At 41.9% G+C, this 21,444-nt stretch overlaps 1 protein-coding gene across 5 annotated transcripts in view; it reads right to left on the reverse strand.

Annotated features, from left to right (window-relative positions):
• LOC134354987 (uncharacterized) overlaps positions 1-21,444 on the reverse strand; it is a 63,859-nt gene that overhangs the window by 7,724 nt on the left and 34,691 nt on the right. For all 5 annotated transcript variants that reach the window (XM_063064586.1, XM_063064582.1, XM_063064585.1 and 2 more), the window contains one exon: positions 485-1,527. In XM_063064586.1, the coding sequence (XP_062920656.1) occupies positions 485-1,527 (1,043 nt within the window). The remainder of the gene's footprint in view (positions 1-484; positions 1,528-21,444) is intronic.

Consider the following 21,444-nt stretch of genomic DNA (forward strand, 5'->3'; position numbering starts at 1 on the left):
ATGCTGGGAATCCAGAATAACAGACACAAAATGCTGGAGAAACTCAGTCCTGATGAAGGGTCTTGGCCCAAAAAGTTAGCTCTTTATTCTTCTCCATAGATGCTGCCCGACCTGCTGAGTTCCTCCAGCATTTTGTTTGTGTTATTCCGTACTTTATTAAAATGGAGCAATGTTTCTGCCTGATAGTTGGGCATTAATGTTCTTTATGTAACGTTGGCATGAAAAATTCAAATGTGCTTTGCATTGTAGATCATTAAATTTCTTCAGCAATGCAGTGAAGACAATTAAAATAGCCCAGCCTACTACACAGAATCAACAAATGCTTCAGAGCAGAAAGAGGTGACTCAGACTATAATGCTTGAAGTGGCTTTTTGAAAGGCCTAAATAATACAGGCCGTCCTAAGAGAGGAACAAGAGAAAAAGCTAAGTTAACTTAATTAGCAAATCTCCAGTAAAAATTATCACTAAAAATTAATGCGTTTACCACAGATTTTGCACGTTCAAACTCTTGTTGATCCATCTGTGAGATGCATTCCATAGTTTCCAGGGATGTACTTTTATCTTCCAGCAGAGTGATTCTAGCCAGCTGATAATTCTGACGTTTACTTTGCATTCGTTCTTTGGATAAACTTTGAATAATATCATCAGTGTGATTATTTTTGCTTCCACCAGGGTATATATTTACACCTTCTTTAGCCATATCAAGCGGGTTCTGCAAATGGCACGTTGCAAGATACCGTGCTGATAAGCCTGTAAAGTTAGCTAGCTCCTGAAAACGATTGCTGTTGATCTGCCTGTCCATTGGTCTTTCTGTAAGACAGTCAACTGCATATGTTTGACCTATTGTACTACACGAAGTGGATTCTTGTGCTGTTCTTAATATCCCTGAATCAGTATTTCTTTTAGATGAGGTTCCTTTAACTTGAAAAAGTCCTTCCTTCCAATTAAACTTCTTTTCACTGCAAATTTCGGGATATTTAGTTTTATTCTCCATCTTTGAACAGGTGGGTAGTTTACCTTCCAACTTAAATGCAGGAAGTTGGTTTACTGTTGAAGTTTCATTATTCTTTAAAAGCTGCCCAGAGCACTCGTTGTGACGTTGATCATGGCACTCAGAAATTTCTGATCTTGATTCTCTTACCTGCTTCAAATCATTCAATTGATTGTCAGTTGATTGATGGTTTGTCATGGACAACACGAGCTTTCTACATTGATTGTTAGAAGAGGTTGTTTTTTCAATATTATTATTTTGTGGTTCAGTTATATGTTTGGCCACTGGTGGGGCAGGGTTGCACATCTCCAATGATGACTCATTTGGACACTCAGAGCTAACAGAACATTTGTTCAGATCCTTGGCTGCAAGTTGTTGTGAGGAACATTTACCCTTTTGGTGGCTGAAATGCTCTTCATTCGTTGTTTCTTTACTTGCACCATGCAAAGTATTTAACAAGTGCGATGAAACAATAATTCTGTTCACATCAAGGTGGTTGCATTTGAGCTTTACATCTGGTTGCACTTGCCAATGACCTGAACAGCAAAGAATCCTTCAATAACAGAGCAATATTTTCTTACATTTAGTCAGTGTGACTTCATAGTGACAAAGCATCTTAAACCAAGGAGAAGATGATGCCACTAAATAAAAGAATTAGCAGAAATAAAAAGAATTAGCAGAAATAGCAGTCAACTCTACCAATCAATGCAGTCAAGGCTGATCCAGTCTTGGCCTCAACCAATTTATCTACTCTCTCCCTATACTCATCGGCTCTCTTTTGGTCCAAACATAATGTATTTTGATAGAAGGAATAAAAGAGTAGACTATTTTCTAAATAGGGAGCAAATTTAGAAATCAGAGGTACAAAGGGGCTTAGCAGTCCTTGTGCAGGATTCCCTAAAGATTAACTTGCGGGTTGAATTGGTGATAAGGAGAGCAAATGTAATGTTACCATTCATTTTGTGAGGACTGGAATGTAAAAGAAAAGATACAATGCTGTTTTATAAGGCATACACCAAACCTCATGGAGTATAGTGAGCAGTTTGGGGCCCTCAAGCAAAAAGGGATGTTTATAGAAAGGGTCCAGAGGAGGTTCATAAAAATGATCCCAGGAATGAAAGGGTTCACATATGAGGAGCATTTGACGGACTGCGCCTCTTCCTATAGATGCTGCTTGGCCTGCTGCGTTCACCAGCAACTTTGATGTGTGTTGCTTGAATTTCCAGCATCTGCAGAATTCCTGTTGTTTGCCTTGAGCCTTTACTTCAGTTTCAGTAGAATGGGGGAGGAGCTCATTGAAAGCTATCGAATCTTGAAAGGCCAAGGTAGAGTGGATGTGGAGAGGACGTTTCCTACAGTGGGGGCATTTACAACCAGAGGGGATTGCCTCAGAATACAAGGACATCCCTTTAGAACAGGGATCAGGAGTAATTTATTTAGCCAGAAGGGGGTGAATCGGTGGAATTCATTGCCAGAGTCAACTGTGGAAGCAAAATCATTGGATATATTTAAAATGGAGGTTGATAGTTTTTTGATCAATAAGGGCAACAAAGGTTATGGGGAGAAGGCAGGAGAATGAGGTTGAGAGGGATAATAAATCAGCCATGATGAAGAGGCACAGACTCAATGGGCAAATAGGCCTAATTCGGCTCCCATGTCTTATGCCCTTATAAACAGTATTTGGAGATACACATTAAAGCAGAGACTGAAATGCAGGAACACCAAGGTTGAAGGAAGGGGTTCCTGATGAGGAGATAGAGTCAGCTGAAGGGTTGTGTTTGAGGTGGGGGAATGAAATAAGTCTGAGGTGCAGAGGTGATGTTAGAGGACCAAAGTTCTAAATAACTGTTAACTTGCTCTCAGTCAAACTATACATATCCCTAATTCAACACAGCTCACCTTGTGAAAAGCTCTATATCATCATCCCCCTAACTTGCCTTCTGGTCAGCTGTTGCCAGTGGAAGGTGGGGAAACAGGTACAGTTCCAAAGGCACTGTATTGCCTTTAGTACCTATCAAACGTTTTGGCAGCGAGCGCTGTCAGGTGTTCTGACAGGAGGGAGTTTGCATCGAAAGCCAGTCCAATCATTGCCAAACGCCACACATAAGGCTGATCAGCAAGTGATCAAGATGAGAAATCTTGGCCATCTTCCACTAAACTAGGACCCTGAGGCCAAGGAAAATCTCCTACTGGCATCCTCTCCTGTACAATTAAACTGAATGGACTGCGAATCAAAACCAGATCCCACTCAGTCACCATTGTGCATTTACATATGAAATAAAATCACTGAGCTCTGGGGGGAAAGAATTACAATTATAAATCACTCCCTGTGGGTTCCGTAAATTACACTATTCAGAAATATCCTCCTGACTTGTTTCTGTGATTAGTGCGTTTCATTTGTGCAGCTGTTTGATTTCCATTTAGAAACAAACAGTCTGGCTCAATTAAATCCGAAGATTCATTTGAAATGCCATAGACTCGGTGGTGATTGACTTCTATCTTCGTCAACAGCTTTAATTGTTTAACGCGATTTTCAGCGAAGGGGGATAAGTTCTTTGATAGTAAAGGTGAGTTTTGTGGAGTGTGTATTACTCATCTTTACGCACTCAGCTCCACTGAAATCATTGCAACTAAATGAGCAGAAGTGAGCACAATATACTGTATGGCTACAATTTAGGCACATGATTAAAGCTGCTGAAGGGTCTTCAACCTGAAAAAGAGCATACAATAGAAGATAATTTGTGTGCATTGCTTTGGATTTCCAGCATCTACAGACTTTTGTAGATAGAAGATTAGCTTTATCTGTCACATGTATATCAAAACATACAGTGAAATGCGTTGTTTGTGTCAAATCAACTCAGCGAGGATTGTGCAAGTGCTGTCACACTTCCGGCACCAGCATCGAATGCCCACAACCTACTAACTCTAAACATTCGTCTTGGAACATGGTAGAAAACCAGGCACCTGAAGGAAATCCATGTGATCACAGAGACAATGTAGAGCTCTTCACAGATAGTAGCAGGAATTGAACGCTGATATTACAGCGGGCACTGGGATAGTGTTAGACTAAGTGCTACGCCACCATTATATCAGAGCAGAATTCAGATATTCACCCCATCAAGTCTGCCCTACCACTCAGTCATAGCTGATTTTTTTCAACCCCGTTGTTCTCCCCTCTCCCCATAAACCTTAACCCCCTTATCAATCAATAACCCATCAATCTCTGCCTTAAACACACCCAGTTACTTGGGCTACACACCCCTCTGTGGCAATGACTTCCACAGATTCAGTTACAATTTTATTTCTCTTTCCATGAATGCCACCTGACCCAATGAGTGTTACTAGCTTTTTCTGGTTTTATTTCAGAATGCAACATCAGCAGTTTTTGTTTGATTATTTGATAAAGTGGCAAACCCAAGGAGAGGAAGCAGTTAAGAATTCAGGAAAGAGGACCAAAAGATTAATTAAGGGAATAAAACAGGTGAAACAAAAAGAAATACTTTCAAGAAACATAAAAGAAGATTCTCTAAGATTCTCTATATTCCTGAGAAGTCCCTGAAAAATTAAGGGTGACAAAACCTCCCTCAAGAAAAAAGCAGAGAGAAAATGGGGGAACGACATATTGGTTAGACTAACATCAGTAGTGGGAATAATTTCTAGCGACTACTATAAAAGATGTGATAGAAGTCCATTCAGAAAATATCAATTAGATTAGACAAAGCAAACATGTGGTTAGAAAATTGAGAGTGTTTGACAAACCTACTAAAAAAAATCTAGTACTTTCCCAGCGTTTATGACAAATAAACTCTTCTCGGGCTTTCAGCCGGGTACAGGTATTGATTTTAACCACCTAGAGAACAAGAATTTTAACAAAGACAAAGTTCTCGCTCTGAGTAAGAACTGAAATTCACTTGTAAACAAGGTGGGAGAGTGGAAACCTGATTGGATCAGGACGAACCAATCAGGAGGGATGGACTACAGGGGCACAAATACCAAGGAACTAGACAAGCCCAGGCAACACCCCTGATGAAGATGGCAGAGTTTAGCATTGAAACATCGGTTATAATTGATACTTGTACCAAGCTGAAAGCCCAAGAAGAGTTTATTCATAAACCTACTGAAGTTTATTAAGTTTGTTACTGGTGGAACAGTCAAAGTCAAATTAAATAGATGTGGCATACGTGAATTTTCAGAAGGACTTTAATAATGTCTCATACAAGAGGCTGTATTGTAAGTATAAAGTGGTTACACTTCTGGCACCAACATAGTGTGATACAGTCACCACAGAGGCTTCACTGCACCCATTAGGGTTTGGGAGGTCCAAAATTATCATACCATTGCACATGTTCGAGGTCATTACTGGTGTGGAGGGAGCACAGGGTTGAGTCCAGGTGGATTTATTTAGTATGGCTGTATTTAGAATGATTTGGCACCTTATTAATCCTGGTCCTGTCTGAGATTAGTAAGGAAATGACTGATTCACTAATAATGCTCCTTTATCCAATATGATGTGGAAGGCTAGGGTCCAAATGATAGAAAGAACAAAAGAGGCTGTAAAGCTGGATTTCAGCAAATTAAAGCCCAGATATTTTCATTTCAAGAGGCAGAGATCAATCCTTGTTAATCATGATATAACAATAAGTATAGAACTGAGAAAGAGCAGAAATGAGATTAAGACAGACACAAAATAACCTGCAGATGCTGGGACCAAAGCAACACTCACAACACGCTGGAGGAACTCAGCAGGTCGGGCAGCATCCGTGGAAACGATGAGTCGACGTTTCAGGCCGGAACCCTTCGTCAGACAGTGTGTGGGGCAGCACGGCAACAAAGCAGTAAGCAAAGTGCTATTACAGCACCAGTGATCGGGGTCCAATTCTGCGACTGCCTGTAAGGTTATTCTCCCCACAATTATGTGGATCTCCACCGGGTGCTCTGGTTTCCTTCCACATTCCAAGCTTGTATGGGTAAGCAGGTTAACTGGGCACCTGGGTGTGATTGGTCAGCACAGGCTCATGGAGCTGGAAGGGCCTGTTACTATGCTGTATCTCTACATAATTTTTTTTTCAATAATTTGTTTTAATGTTCTTAATATATGGAGTTTGTTTCATGATAACAAACAAATATTTGTTTTTGTTTCATAGAGTCTAGATTGAAAGGTTTTACAATTGGTTTAGCAATAAATTTTGTTATTTCCCAGGACCTGCCATCAGTTGAAAAGTGAACGGCAAGGAGAGTACAACTTGCCTTGCTATTTTACATGATTAAATAACTCTGCAGGTGATGGTTATATCTTAGCAACCAATGATTTATACAAGTGTTTGGATATGGAGTCAAGAACTGATCTAAAATCTTTGAGATGGTAAAGGATGTTATGCTGAAAGCATGAACAACATTAGCTCTGTCATATAGTCTATCTTGTTACCGTGACCCACAGCAAAGCTCATTTTCATCTATATTTATAAGTAGAATAAAAATGAGTAGAATAAGTAGGAGTAAAAGAAATGCAGGAGAACACTTAAGAAATAAATCAAGATGGCTAAAAAAGTCCCCAGTCTACCCTGGGAGACAAGATGAAGGAGAATCCTAAAGGATTCTACAGATATATTAAGAGCAAAAGGATTGCAAGGGATAAAATTGGTCCTCTGGAAGATCAGAAGGGCAATCCATGCATGGAGCCAAAAGAGATTGGGAATACCTTAAATAATTTTTTTGCATTTGTATTTACTCGGGAGATGGATACAGAGTCTGTAGAAGTGAGGGAAAGCAGCATCAACTTTATGGAAACTATAAAGATTACAGAGGGGCAAATCAGGGTGGCTAAATCCCCACAGCCTGCATGGTGTTCCCAAGGACCCAGTGGGAGACAAGTGCAGAAATTTCAGGTTCCCAAGCAAAAGTAGTTAAATCACCTTTAGCAACAGGTGAGATACCAAAGGATTGCGGGATATCTGATGTTGTTCCGCTGTTTAGGAAAGTCTCTAAAGATAAACCAGGAAATTATAGGCTGGTAAACCTGAGATCAGTATTGGGAAAGTTAATGGAAGGTATTCTAGGGGACTGGACATATGAGTATTTGGATAGAATGGACACAGTATAGGTAAAGCAATAACAATGCAGAGTAAACTTTAACAGCTACAGTGATTCCACTTTCAGGAAACTATGTACTTGTACTCCAAAGTCCCCATGCTCTGCAAGACTCTCCACGGCCCTGCCATTCACTGTGAAATTCCTTCCTGAATACTTTCCAAAATGCAACACCTTGCACTTATCTGAATTAAACTTCATTTGCCATTCCACAGCCCACTTACTCAGCTGAACAAGAGACTCCTGCAACTTGTGATAACCTTCATTGTCCACCACACCGCCTATGTTACTGTCATCTGCAAACTTACGAGCCATGCCTTGTATATTTTTATCCAAATTGTTGATTATAGATGGCAAATAACAATGGGCCCAGCACTGACCTCTGAGGTGCACCACTAGTCCCAGGTCTCCAGCCTGCGAAACAACCTTCCACCATCACTCTTTACTTTCTACCATCCAGCCAAATGTGCATCCAATCCACCAGCTCTCCCTGGATTCCATGCAATCTATCCTTTCGGAGCAACTTATACATGTGGAACCTTATTACAAATCTTACTGGAGCCCCCTTAAACCATGTATACCACCCAGCCTTAATTAACTTTCTTGGTCTCATCATCAAAAAATTCCATTAATTTCAAATTTGGTCAAGTTTGTAAGATGCAATCTCCTATGCACAAAGCCACCTTGACTACCTGTACCTCTGAAAAAGGTTCCAAGTTTCATTTATTATCAAAGCATGTATCCATAAACAACTCTGAAATGTGTCTTCTCCAGATAGCCATGAAACAAAGAAAGAACATGAAAAACATTAAATCTATCCCCCCCGCCACAAAAAAAGAATGGCATCCCGTTCATCAACCCCCAAAATCCCTCCCCCTGCACAAAACCGAACAGGAACATCAACCCCCAAAAAAGAACCCCGCCACTGCACAAAAAAAACTAACGCATCAACCCCCAAAACACCATCCCCTCGCACAACAAAACAGAAAGGGAACAGATGATGAAGAACACAGAATATTGTTACGAACCCACAAGTTTAGTTTACTGTGGACTGTCACTTCAAGAGCGCCTAAGTGAGGCGGGACTATGATGTTGTTCAGTGGCGGACTTGCAGCTTGTTTAACTTTAAAAGAAGGGCATAGACAGAAGGAGAGATAGAGAGAGATAGAGAAAAGAAGAAAAAAGAAACTGGGAATCTGGTAGCTCCAGCTTGTCGCAGCTGAGGCTTGGAACTCTCTTATGCCCACAAGGGTGGGTTAAACATCGGCATGCAGAATGTGTGTCTGTCACTTCATATAAGCCAAAGGAATGGATTTTTCAGGATATCCTGTGGAGACCACTTATGTGTTAACCCTTGCCTGGGTATGTTGTGTGGTAATTCCTTGAAGACGATATCTCTGTGACAGATCACTTCCGGTGATAATTTGTACGTGGATTTGAAATGACACGATGGACAAGATCTACAGCGACTGTTATCTCATTTTACCCTAATGGAATTTGTGGAATACGACGTAACCACCTTTTCTCTACATTTCACCCTGGATTACAAATAGCTCTCTCCTATCACTTATTCTGTGGATGCCTGAACTTTCCCTACCTTACCATCTTAAGACTTTAAGCTTTATTTCCCCAAGCTTAACCTAGTTTGGGAGCTATCTTACACATATACACATAACACTGTTAACATTTGTTTATCTTGGTTAAATTACGATATTATAAGTAGATACTAATAAAAATAGTGGTTTTAACATTAAAACCTGACTCAGTGTGAAATCTCTTGCTGCTGGTTTATTTCTAAATGTTACAGTTCGTAACAATATAAAAACCATAAGTCTGAAAAAGTGCACAGTTCGTAAATGCAATAGTGCAATCCATAAATGCAGAACCACGATACCATCTTCCAATATCACTGCCATTCATTGAAAGAGAGGGATACCACATGAGGCAGAGAGGCCTACCCACCTGTCACAGCGAGCCACACAGTGATAGGCCTCTCATAGAGTCCTTCTCGGCAGCGATCAAACGGAAGGCTGTCAGCGCTGAACTCTCGCTCGCCTTCTGCATTTGCCTTGATGGCTCAATCTTCCTCAATGCTTTAATCAGCGATTAATGGATGCTTTAAATCAACTTGCGCCCCATCTCGAAGTTTCCTCGCATCGAGGCCGTTTGAGTACGCGTTTACTTCCCAGAATCTTCTTCGAGACAGCAAAGTGCTCTCTAGTTCAGGGGTTTTCAACCTTTTTATTATGCCATGGACCCCTACCGTTAACTGAGGGGTCCACAGACCCCAGGTTGGGTACCCCTGCTCAAGTAGCACACATATTTTATCCCTTAAAATCTTCTCCAGTAACTCTTCTTTAGTTTCTAAGTCTTTCTTTGTTGTTCTTAACTAAAAGCAAAGCATTCATTACCCTCTAGACTACAAGCCCCTCACCTGTGGTGAATAATGATGAAAATATCTTAGCCAGGGCTCCCACAATTTCTTCCCTAGCCTCCCAGAAGGCAAGGCAAGCATTCATTGCTGATCACTAATTGTCCTTCAAAGAGTGGTGATGAGACAATTTTGAGAAGCTCTGCGGTGAAGGCACCACAACAGTGCTATTGGGGATGGACTTTCAGGACTTAGCCCCAGTTGAGATGATGGAGCAATAAGATATTTTCAACCTAAGATGGTGCACACTCAGTGCAGACACAGTAGCACTTCCATTCACCCATTGCACTTGTCCTAGAAAGTAGGGACTTGCAGGTTTCTTAGGTCCTATCAGAGAAGTTTGAGTGGAGTAATGCAGCACATTTTGTTGTAGATGGTAGAGTCCACTGCTTTGAGGGTATTAATGCTTAGAATGGTGGCTAGGATGGAGTCAAGAGGCCTACTCAATCCAGGAAGGAATCAAGCTTCTAAGAAACTTTGGGAGCAACATTCATCTGGTAAATGGGGAGTGTGTCCTCACAATATCATTCAGAGTCTTCCCCAAACAGAAGCCCTGGATAAACCACAAGATCCACAATTTGCTGAAGGCTAGATCAGTGGCAGTTAGTCTTGGCAACCAGGTAAAATGCAAGATTCCATGTGTGATAGCCACAAAGCCATCTCACATGTTTAGTGGAAATTCTGGACCAAATTTGAATCACTGAAGGATGTTCGACTGCTGTGACAGAGCTTGAATGCCATCATCTCCTACAAAGTGAAACCAGGAGACACGTCTGAGACGCAAAGACGAGGAAATCTGCAGATGCTGGAAATTCAAGCAACACAGACAAAATGCTGGTAGAACGCAGCAGGCCAGACAGCATCCATAGGAGAAGCACAGTCGACATCTTGGCCTGAAACATCGACTGTGCTTCTTCCTATGGATGCAGTCTGGCCTGCTGCATTCCACCAGCATTTTGTGTGTGACACACGTGAGAACAAGGTTTTGCTCCCAGATGAGCTCAGTGCCTTTTATGCTCGCTTTGACCATGAAAGCATGGAGGCACCTTCATGAACTCCCATAGCTCCTGACAACCCTGTGAGAACAACATGAGACCGTCCTTCAGGAGGGTGAACCCATGCAAAGCACCTGGCCCAGATGGTGTACCTGGCCGAGTAATAAAGAATTGTGTTTTTCAACTGGCAAGCATGTTCCCTGATATCTTTAACTTCTTGATTTGGCATCCTGATGTATCCACCTACTTCAGGCTTCAATTATATCGCTGCCCAAGAAGAATGTGGTAACCTGCAAGTGCATTTGAGAGATTGGTGATGAAGTATATCAACTCCTGCCTGAGGAGTGACGTGAATCCATTCCGATTTGCCTACCATCACAACAGGTCAACATCAGATGCCATTTTATTGGCTCTCCATTCCGTCCAGGAACACCTAGTCATAGTCATACTTTATTGACCCCAGGGGAAATTGGTTTTCATTACAGTTGCACCATAAATAATGAATAGTAATAAAACCATAAATAGTTAAATAGTAATATGTAAATTATGCCAGTAAATTATGAAACAAGTCCTGAACCAGCCTATTGGCTCAGGGTGTCTGACCCTCCAAGGGAGGAGTTGTAAAGTTTGATGGCCACAGGCAGGAATGACTTCTTATGACGCTCGGTGTTGCATCTCGGTGGAATGAGTCTCTGGCTGAATGTACTCCTGTGCCCACCCAGTATATTATGTAGCGGATGGGAGACATTGTCCAAGATGGCATGCAACTTAGACAGCATCCTCTTTTCAGACACCACTGTCAGAGAGTCCAGTTCCATCCCCACAACATCACTGGCCTTACGAATGAGTTTGTTGATTCTGTTGGTGTCTGCCACCCTCAGCCTGCTGCCCCAGCACACAACAGCAAACATGATCGCACTGGCCACCACAGACTTGTAGAACATCCTCAGCATCACCCGGCAGATGTTAAAGGACCTCAGTCTCGTCAGGAAATAGAGATGGCTCTGACCCTTCTTGTAGACAGCCTCAGTGTTCTTTGAACAGTCCAGCTTATTGTCAATTCGTGTCCCCAGGTATTTGAAATCCTCCACGATGTCCACACTGACCCCCTGGATGGAAACAGGGGTCACCAGTACCTTAGCTCTCCTCAGGTCTACCACCAGCTCCTTAGTCTTTTTCACATTAAGCTGCAGATAATTCTGCTCACACCATGTGACCAAGTTTCCAACCGTAGCCCTGTACTCAGCCTCATCTCCCTTGCTGATGCATCCAACTAGAGAGTGAAGATGCATACATCAAGATGCTCTTTATTGACTACAACCCTGCATTCAATACTATCATCCCCTCAAAACTAACCAATAAGCTTCAAGATCTAGCCCTCAGTATCTCCTTGTGCAACTGGATCCTCAATTTCATCACTTGCAGACCCCAGTCAGCTTAGATTGGCAACGACAATCCTCCACAATCACCATCAGCACAGGTACACCACAGGGCTACCACAGGGCTGTCTGCTTGGTCACATGCTCTACTCACTTAGTACTTATGACTGTGAGGATAAGTATAGCTCCAATGCCATATTTAAGTTAGCTGATGGCACCATTGTTGTGGGATGAATCAAAGATGGTAATGAATCAGCATATCAGACAGACAGTGAGAATGCTGACACAACAACAACCTTTCATTCGATGTCATCAAAACACAGGAGCGATTATTCCTACAGATGGAGAAAAACAGAAGTCCTTATCAGGGGATCAGAAGTGGAGAGAGTCAGCAACTTTAAATTCCTCAGCGTTATCATTTCAGAGGATCTGTCCTCCATCCGGTACGTAACTGCCATTACCAAGAAGGGGTGGCAGCGCCTCTACTTTCTTAGAAGTTTGCACAGAATTGGCATGTCATCTAAAGCTTTGACAAACTTCTACAGATGAGCAGCAAAGCGTATATTCACTGTTTGCATCATGGCCTGGTATGGAAACACCAATATCCTTGAATGTAAAAAAAACTACAAAAAGTAATGGAACAGCTCAGCTCATTATAATCAAAACCCTCCCCACTACTGAGCACATCTACAAGGAGCACTGTCACAGGAAAGCAGCTTCCATTATCAAGGATGCCCACCATCCTGACAGTGTTTTCTTCTCGCTGCTGCTATCAGGAAGGAGGTACAGGTGTCTCAAGACCTACGCAACCAGGCTAGGGACATTTATTACCCCTCAATCATCAGGCGCTTGTACCAGAGGGGATAACTGATTCCACACCCTGTGGACTCACTTTTAAGGACTTTACAACTCGTGTTCTTGATATTTATTGCTTATTTATTATTATTTATGTTTGTACTTGCACAGCTTATTGCCTTTTGCACGTTTGTTGTTTGTCCGTCTGTGTCGTGGGCGATGTTTCATTGTGTTTCTCTCTATTGACTGTGAATGCCCACAAGAAAATGAATCTCAGGATAGTATATGGTGGCATATATTACTTTAAAAATAAATTTACTTTCAACTTTGCTCCATCACAGTCCGGACTGACACATTGAGGATGATGAGATGAAGAGGCAATGAAATGCAAGGAGATGAAATCACTCACTGCTGGATACTCAGCCTCCAACCTAGTTTAGTGCACATAATATTCATGCAGCTGATCCAGTAGATTTTCTGCTCAGTGGAGTCCCCCAGGTGTTTATCGTGTTGGACTCTGTTATGTTGATGTCATTCAAGGGCTAAGGCTACGTCCACACTAGACCGGATAATTTTGAAAACGCGGGTTTCGCGTAAAAACGATAGGCATCCTCACCAGGCGTTTTTCAAAATACCTCCGTCCACATTAGAATGGATATTTGGGCGAATCTACTCCTACTGGGCATGCACAGGACACACAGAAAACAAGCAAAAAGGAAACAGTATACTTGGTGTGCGTTTGTCCATTTGGACCAGAAAAACTTAAAAGGAAATTGCCAAATGAAAGACTTGGTGCACGTTTGTCCAGAAACATTTCCTACAGCCATAGTCTCTTCACCAATGAAAGGGACGACAGCTACAACTAAATGCAATAAGGCTTGTTACTGGGCAAAAGTGAAATTTGCTGTTACCTCATTTGTTTGCCTTTACTTCTGCCATGTCTTTGTCTATTATTTTGCTATATTTAACATGTGCAATAAAATGAGTTACTGGGCAAAAGTGACAATTGCACTTATTCAATGTTTGCACAAGCAATACATTAATAATGTTACACGAGCGTGGCGGTGGATGAACCCAAGTGCAGAACACGGGCATGGGGGCAGAGTTGGGAGGCGTTATCGCCATAGCGAGCGTGGAATCGGTTTCCAGGAGAGTCTTTACCCGAAGTCTTGGGTTTGGAGAGAATCCAGGAGCAATACTAGACTTAGAACTAACAGTCCTAAGAACCAGGAAACGAGGTTACTCACACCGGAGTTGACCAACGAACTGGCAGCTCCTTGTTATGATCACAGGGTCCTTATCTGATGGAAGGCAGGTGTGTGTAGTTAGTGGAACCTGGGAATGATTGGAAATTAAACGAGGGATTGAAGTCCAATTCCTGAGGTAAATAGTAAGGTGGGGGATTGCCAGAAGGGACCATGACAAATAAAGCACCTTGTTAAATGTATGAAATGTGTCTGCATCAGTGTTATCTTGTAGTTCCATACAATGTTACATTAGGCTGTTACACATCTATTGTCAGATATTGTTGTTGTGGTGTTGGAGGTTGCGTTCAAGAAAACAATGAAATACCGTGCTGTCGCCACCATTTGTTCCAGCACGTCATGACAGTGTTTTTAAAATTAGCCGGTTACCCCGTACACACTACAATGGCCAGCCGGCGTTTTCAGGTTTAAACACTCTGGAGAGTGTTTTAGTAAAGCTCCATTTTTGGAGGAGAAAAACGCCTTTTCAGTGTGGACGGAGAGTCAAGACGAAGAGAAAAAGCTTCTGTTACGGATTTATCCGGTCTAGTGTGGATGTAGCCTAAGAGCTGGTGGTTAGACTCTCTCATTGAAGGCTGTTATTATCTGTCACACCTTTGACATCAATATTACTTGCCACTTCAACACAGTCCTGATGAAGTGTCTTGGCCCGTAATGTCGACTATACTCTTTTCCATAGATACTCCCTGGCCTGCTGAGTTCCTCCAGCATTTTGTGTGTGTTGCTTGGAATTCCAGCATCTGTAGATTTTCTCTTGTTTGTGATGGGAATTGAAAGAACATTTTTAATTTTTCACAGGAATCTAGTTATATCATTTAGTCTTTGTGGTGTCAAGATGATTGATTAAAAATCTTACACAGGGATGCTACAAAGCTGTAGAAAAGTTCAAGCTCCACTGAGCAAACAGAGTGATACAGCATGGAAACAGGCCCATCAGTCCAATTTGTCCATGCCAACCAAGGTGTCTGCCTAAATCAGTCCCATTTGCCCATGTTTGAGCCATATCCCTCAAAACCTTTTGTATCTGCATACCTGCCCAGATGTCTTTTTAAGTGTTGTTATTGTACCTGCCTTAACCACTACCTCTGTGAAAAGGTTGCCCCTCAAGTTCTTATTAAATCTCTCCCCTCTCATTATAACTCTATGCTTCTAGTTCTTAATCCTCCAACCTGGGAAAAAGACTTTTTTAATTCACATACTATGAAATGAGTTGATAATCAAACCACCAAATTTTGATTAATTCTTCACTTTTGTTTAATTTCCATCATTCAGTTCTAGTTGAGAATGTTAACATAGAACATACTACAGCACAACACAGGCCTTTTGGCCTATTCCAAAATTAATCTAACCCTTCCCTCCCACATTGCCCTCCTGTTTTAGGGATTTGAATTCTATTTAAAGACTTTATTCCAGAGAGACCCATCAGTTTCACACTGAGAGAAGGCTGTGGTTTTGCGAGTACCATCCTCAAAATTAATTCCTCCAAAATACGAAAAGGATAAAAATGTGTTAAGCCAATAACATGATTCATGTTCTCAACAGACATGACCAGAGCTGCTCAAGTGTTTCCAATAATTCCTATTTTTAAATTAAGATTTTCAGTTTCTGCTACAATTTGTCAGCATTTTGCATTCAAGCACCTGTGTACATTCAAAGCTGCTCTAGTTCTGCACTCCTGAGCTTAGGAGCAAATTGACATGAGAAGGAGCTGGGGACTTTTGGATATGGGGTGGGGGGGGGGGGATGTTCACAGGCAGTGACCAAGGTGCTTGACTTTGGCCTCATCACCCATGCTACTTTGATAGTTCCCAGCAACAGGACAAGTTTTCCCTTTGGCCAACTACAAGAGGGAAATGCAGCTTAAGCTAAGGCGAAGATTGTTGAAATCTGTAGCAGCTTGAAGCCAAGAACAAATTTAAAAAAAAGGTTACTTGCAATGGGAATGCAATCTGAAAAACATAATCAAAATTTTAAGATTCAAGTTTATGTATCACGTGTTCATCAAAACATACAGTGAAATATGGTGTTTCCATTAACAACCAACACACAGTGATGTGCTGAGAGCAGCCCACAGGTGTCACCACACATTCAGGTGCCAACATATTATGCCCACAATGCTTGGCAGAAAAAAAATCACAGAACACAAGCAACAAAACAACAGCAAGGCCCACACCTCGATTCCACCCACACAAATACTGTACATAGTCCTCGAACACCAAGAAAGGCCATCTTCTTTGGCCTCGGATTAGGACTCAGACGCACCAACATTGGACCTTTGACTATCCCAGCTGACACAGAGAATCACAGAACTGGGGCTCCAGTCAATGGGCATTGATTTCTGGATTTCATATCCGACCCTCAGGCCTCGCGTCTCATCATTGTTCCCAGCAACCTGGTGATCTCATGTATCCAACTATAACTTGGTATAACAAAAATATAACTTTAAAAAAAATGTATTTTTTACAATGCAGAATAGGCCCTTCCGTCTATGCCACCCAGCAACCCGCCTATTAATTACGGAACAATTCACAATGACCAATTGACCTACTAACCTGTATGTCTTTGGACTGTGGGAGGAAACCAAAGCACCCAGAGGAATCTCATGCGGTCTCAGGGAGAAGATACAAACCCCTTACATGCAGCGGCAGGTAGAACTATAACTACAACTCCAACTATACTTGGTAAGATTTGTTCTTGAGGAGTATGCAACACTACCAAAGTTATATTTATTAGACACAGAATTATAGAGTACAGAAACAGGGCATTTTTGCTCACCACATCTATGCTGACCATCTGTCCAAGCATCTATCCGTACTAATCCCATTTACCAACACCCGGTCTATATTTTTTATTGCATTTATTGTCCAAGTCTAATTGCTCTCAGGTGACATTGATGCCCTTCTCAGTAGAAGGTGTGACAAAACAGGGAAATAATGTTGATGGGTAGCTGAGGCCCATCAAGTTGAGAACTCCGTCCTGGCTGGAGTTGAGTTTTCCCAAGTGTTATAAGTGCAAGCACACCAGTGGAGGAAAGTGTATACTTGAATTTACAAAGCATTTTTCACAAAATGTCAGGATCAGAAGAGGTAGAATCCTTATGGGTAGAATCAAGAAATGGCAAGGGTAAAAAGACACTAATAGCAGTTATATACAGGCCTCCAAACAGCAGTCGGGATGTGGACTACAAGTTGCAGCTGGAAATAGAAAAAGCGTGTCAGAAGGACAATGTCAAGATAATTATGGGGGATTTTAATATGAAAGTGGATTGGGAAAGTCAGGAAGGTAATGGATCTCAGGAGATGAAGTTTGTTGAATGCCTACAGGATGGCTTTTTGGAGCAACTTGTCCAGAAGCCCACCAGGGGATCGGCTGTTTTGGATTGGGTGCTGTGTAACGAACCTGAAGCGATTAGGGAGCTGGAGGTAAAGGAACCTCTTGGAAGTTGTGATCATAATATGATTGAGTTCAGTTTTAAATTTGAAAAGGGAGAAGCTGGTATCAGGTGTATCGATATTTCAGTGGAACAGGGGAAATTACAGTGAAATTACAGTACAATGAAAGAGGAACTGGCCCAAGTCAATTGGAAAAGTAAACTAAATGGAGGGACAGCAGAGCAGAATTGGATGAAATTCCTACAAGAAATAAGGAAAATGCAGGAAAAATATATTCCAAGAAAAAAGAAAATCATGAATGGAAAAATGGCACAAATGTGGCTAACGAGAGAGGTTAAGGCAAAAATAAAAGCAAAAGAAACGGCGTACAAGGAAGCAAAAATGAGTGGGAAAAATGAGGACTGGAAGACCTTTAAAAACTTACAGAAAGAAATTAAGAAAGTCATTAGCAAAGAAAAGATAAATTATGAAAGGAAGTTGGCAATTAACATAAAAAAGGATACGAGGAGTTTTTTTAAATATATGAAGAGTAAAAGAGTGACAAGGGTAGATATGGGACCGATTGAAAATGATGCTGGAGTGATTATAATGGATAACAAAGAGATGGTGGAGGAACTGAATGAGTATTTTGCATCAGTCTTCACAGTGGAAGACATGAGCAATATACCTGATAGCCAGAGGTATCAGGGAATAGAATTAGGTTAATTAGAATTAAGATAACTAGAGAGAAAGTGCTTGGGAAGCTAAGTGGGCTAAGAATAGATAAGTCTCCCGGTCCGGATGAGGTGCACCCAAGGGTTCTGAAGGAGGTGGCTTTGGAGATTGTGGAAGCATTGGAAATGATCTTCCAGGAATCAATAGACTCTGGCATGGTTCCGGAGGACTGGAAGGTCGCAAACGTAGTTCCGCTATTTAAGAAAGGAAGAAGGCAGCAAAAAGAAAATTACAGACCTATTAGTCTGACATCGGTGGTTGGAAAGATATTGGAGTCAATCCTCAAGGACGAGGTTATGAAATACCTCGAGGTGCATGACAAGATAGGCCGAAGCCAGCATGGTTTCATGAAGGGAAGATCCTGCATTACCAACTTATTGGAATTTTTTGAGGTAATCTCGAATAAGATTGACAAGGGAGAGGCTGTGGATATTGTGTATTTGAATTTTCAAAAGGCCTTTGATAAGGTGCCGCGTATGAGGCTGCTTAATAAGATGAGAGCCTATGGAATTATAGGAACGATATTGAAATGGGTGGAGCATTGGCTGATAGGCAGAAAGCAAAGGGTGGGAATAAAGGGATCCTATTCTGATTGGTTGCCAGTTACTAGTGGTGTTCCGCAGGGGTCGGTGTTGGGGCCGCTTCTTTTTACGATGTATATCCATGATTTGGATTATGGATTAAATGGTTTTGCGGCCAAGTTTGCGGATGACACCAAGATAGGTGGCAGAGCGGGAAATGTTGAAGAAACGGAAAGGTTGCAGGGAGACTTAGTCAGTTTAGGAGAGTGGGCAAAGAAATGGCAGATGAGATACATCGTTGACAAATGTACGGTTGCACATTTCGGAAGAAGAAATAATCGGACAGATTATTATTTAGATGGGGAGAAAATTCAAAAATCGGAAGTGCAAAGGGACTTGGGGGTCCTCGTGCAGGATACCCTAAAGGTTAACCACCAAGTTGGATTGGCGGTAAGGAAAGCGAATGCTATGTTGGCATTCATTTCAAGAGGAATAGTGTATAAGAGTAAGGAGGTGTTGATGAGGCTCTATGGGGCATTAGTGAGACCTCATTTGGAATACTGTGTGCAGTTTTGGGTCCCCTGTCTTAGAAAGGATGTACTGATGTTGGAGGGAGTTCAGAGAAGATTTACGAGGATGATTCCTGGAATGCAGGGGCTAACATATGAGGAGCATCTGTCGGCTCTAGGACTGTATTCATTAGCGTATAGAAGAATGAGAGGGGATCTCATAGAAACGTTTTGAATGTTGAAAGGGTTAGACAGAGTAGATGTGGAAAGGTTGTTTCCCTTGGTGGGTGAGTCCAGGACAAGAGGCCATAGTCTTAGAATTAGAGGGTACCCAGTTAAAACAGAGATGAGGAGAAATTTTTTTTAGCCAGAGGGTCGTGGATTTATGGAATTCGTTGCCACATACAGCTGTGGAAGCCCAATCATTGAGGGTGTTTAAGGAGGAGATTGACAGGTATCTAATTAGTCAGGGTATCAAGGGATATGGGGAAAAAGCCGGAAATTGGAACTAGATGGGTGAATAGTTTAGCTCATGGGGGAGCTGCGGATGTGTTGGGCCGAATGGCCTACTTCTGCTCCTTTGTCTTGTGATCTTGTGAACCCAAAGATTATGCAAGTGATAGCTTGCTGCAATAGCAACCATGGCAGTATCTAGGGACAGAAGATTCTAGCAGAAAAAACTGATAGGACCAATGAGTTTTAAATAACTAGTAATGAACAATAGCATTTTATTTCAGACAATAGGCAGCCTCCAGTTGTGCGACACTACAGCTAACAAGTGTTTCCTTGGAGCTTATGTAAACACATTGGGTCAGACAGAGAACGTTCAGTGGCTGTGAACACAGAGAAGCAGAGCTAATACAATCAGAATAAGAATCAGGTTTATTGTCACGGACGCAAGTCATGGAATATGTTGTTCGGTGGCAGCCATGCAGTGCAGGTACAACAAGTTACTATAAGTTACAATAAATAAAGAATAAATAAATAAATTATGCAAAACAGTAAAGTATTATAAACACAAGAGATTCTGCAGATGCTGGAAATGCAGAGCAACACATACAAAATGCTGCAGGAACACAGCCGATCAGGTAGCATCTCTGTAAATGAATAAACAGTCGATGTTTCAGACTGAGATATTTCTTCAGGACTGGAAAAGAAGGGGGAAGATGCCAGAATAAAAAGGTGGGCCGAGGACTAGCTAGAAGGTGATAGGTAAAGCCAGGTGGGTGGGAAAGTTAAAGGGCTGGAGAAAAAGGTAGCAGATAGGAGAGGATAATGGACCATAGGGTGAAGGGAAGGAGAGGCACCAGGGGGAGGTGACAGGCAGGTGATAGAAGTAGTAAGACACCAGAGAGGAATAGAAAGGGAAGGGGGAGGAGAAAAATTAGCTGGAGTCATTGATGTTCATGACATCAGGTTGAAGGGTTACCTAGACTGAATGAGATGCATTGCTCCTCGACCGAGAGAGTGGCCTCATCATGGCAAAAGAGGATGCTATGGACCAAGATGTTGAAACAGGATTGGGGACAGGAATTAAAATGGTTGCCCAACAGGAAATTTTATGCTTTTGGTGGATGGAGCAGAGGTGCTCGACAAAGCAGTTCCCCAATTTACCCCAGGTCTCATCAATGTAGAGGAGGTCACATCGGGAGCACCAGATACAAGAGACTGCCCCAGCAGATTTGTAGGTGAAGTGTTGCCTCACCTGGAAAGACTGTTTCAGGCCCTGAATGGAGGTATTGTTCATGGGTTTATGTTTCATCCAAATGTTGCAGTCTTATTCCTACTGAGTTTAGTAAAATTTAGTATGTAAACAATTTGATGGTGGGATGGAGATGAATCAGACACTCTTGTCTTGAGTTAGCTACGTTTGGTGGAAGAGAGTTGTTCTGGCAGTGGGGTAAGTGACAGTGGGATGATACTAAAATCAAGTCTTGAAACATAGTGTTGAGACCAAAACTGGGGACTGCTGGAGAGTTCTAAAAGGACAGAAGGTAAGGATCCCTGTCAAGTAGGGCACTGGCAGTACCATATTTTACTGGCAATGCTCAGTGATGGGCACATTTCTCATGAACTGCTCTAAAAGCACCTGGGGGTATAATATCATCCTGTGTATAACTGAGGTAGAAGTCACATTGGGCTACAAAGATAACTTGTGTCTGGAAGTACCTAGTCAAACTTCTGGAGTGATAGGGAACAGTAATCACAAGTTTCACTGTAGAAAATCCAAAATCAATTTAATGGGCAAAAGAAACAAAGATATGCCATCAAATATCTGGGCACAGAAACTTTGTTTTGATGGCATTGGACTGAGGCCAGACAACAAGATTTTAAACATGGGAATGTGATCCCTTGCACCTCCCTG

The sequence above is a fragment of the Mobula hypostoma genome, chromosome 12 (assembly GCF_963921235.1).
Source record: "Mobula hypostoma chromosome 12, sMobHyp1.1, whole genome shotgun sequence".
Lineage (NCBI taxonomy): Eukaryota > Metazoa > Chordata > Chondrichthyes > Myliobatiformes > Myliobatidae > Mobula > Mobula hypostoma.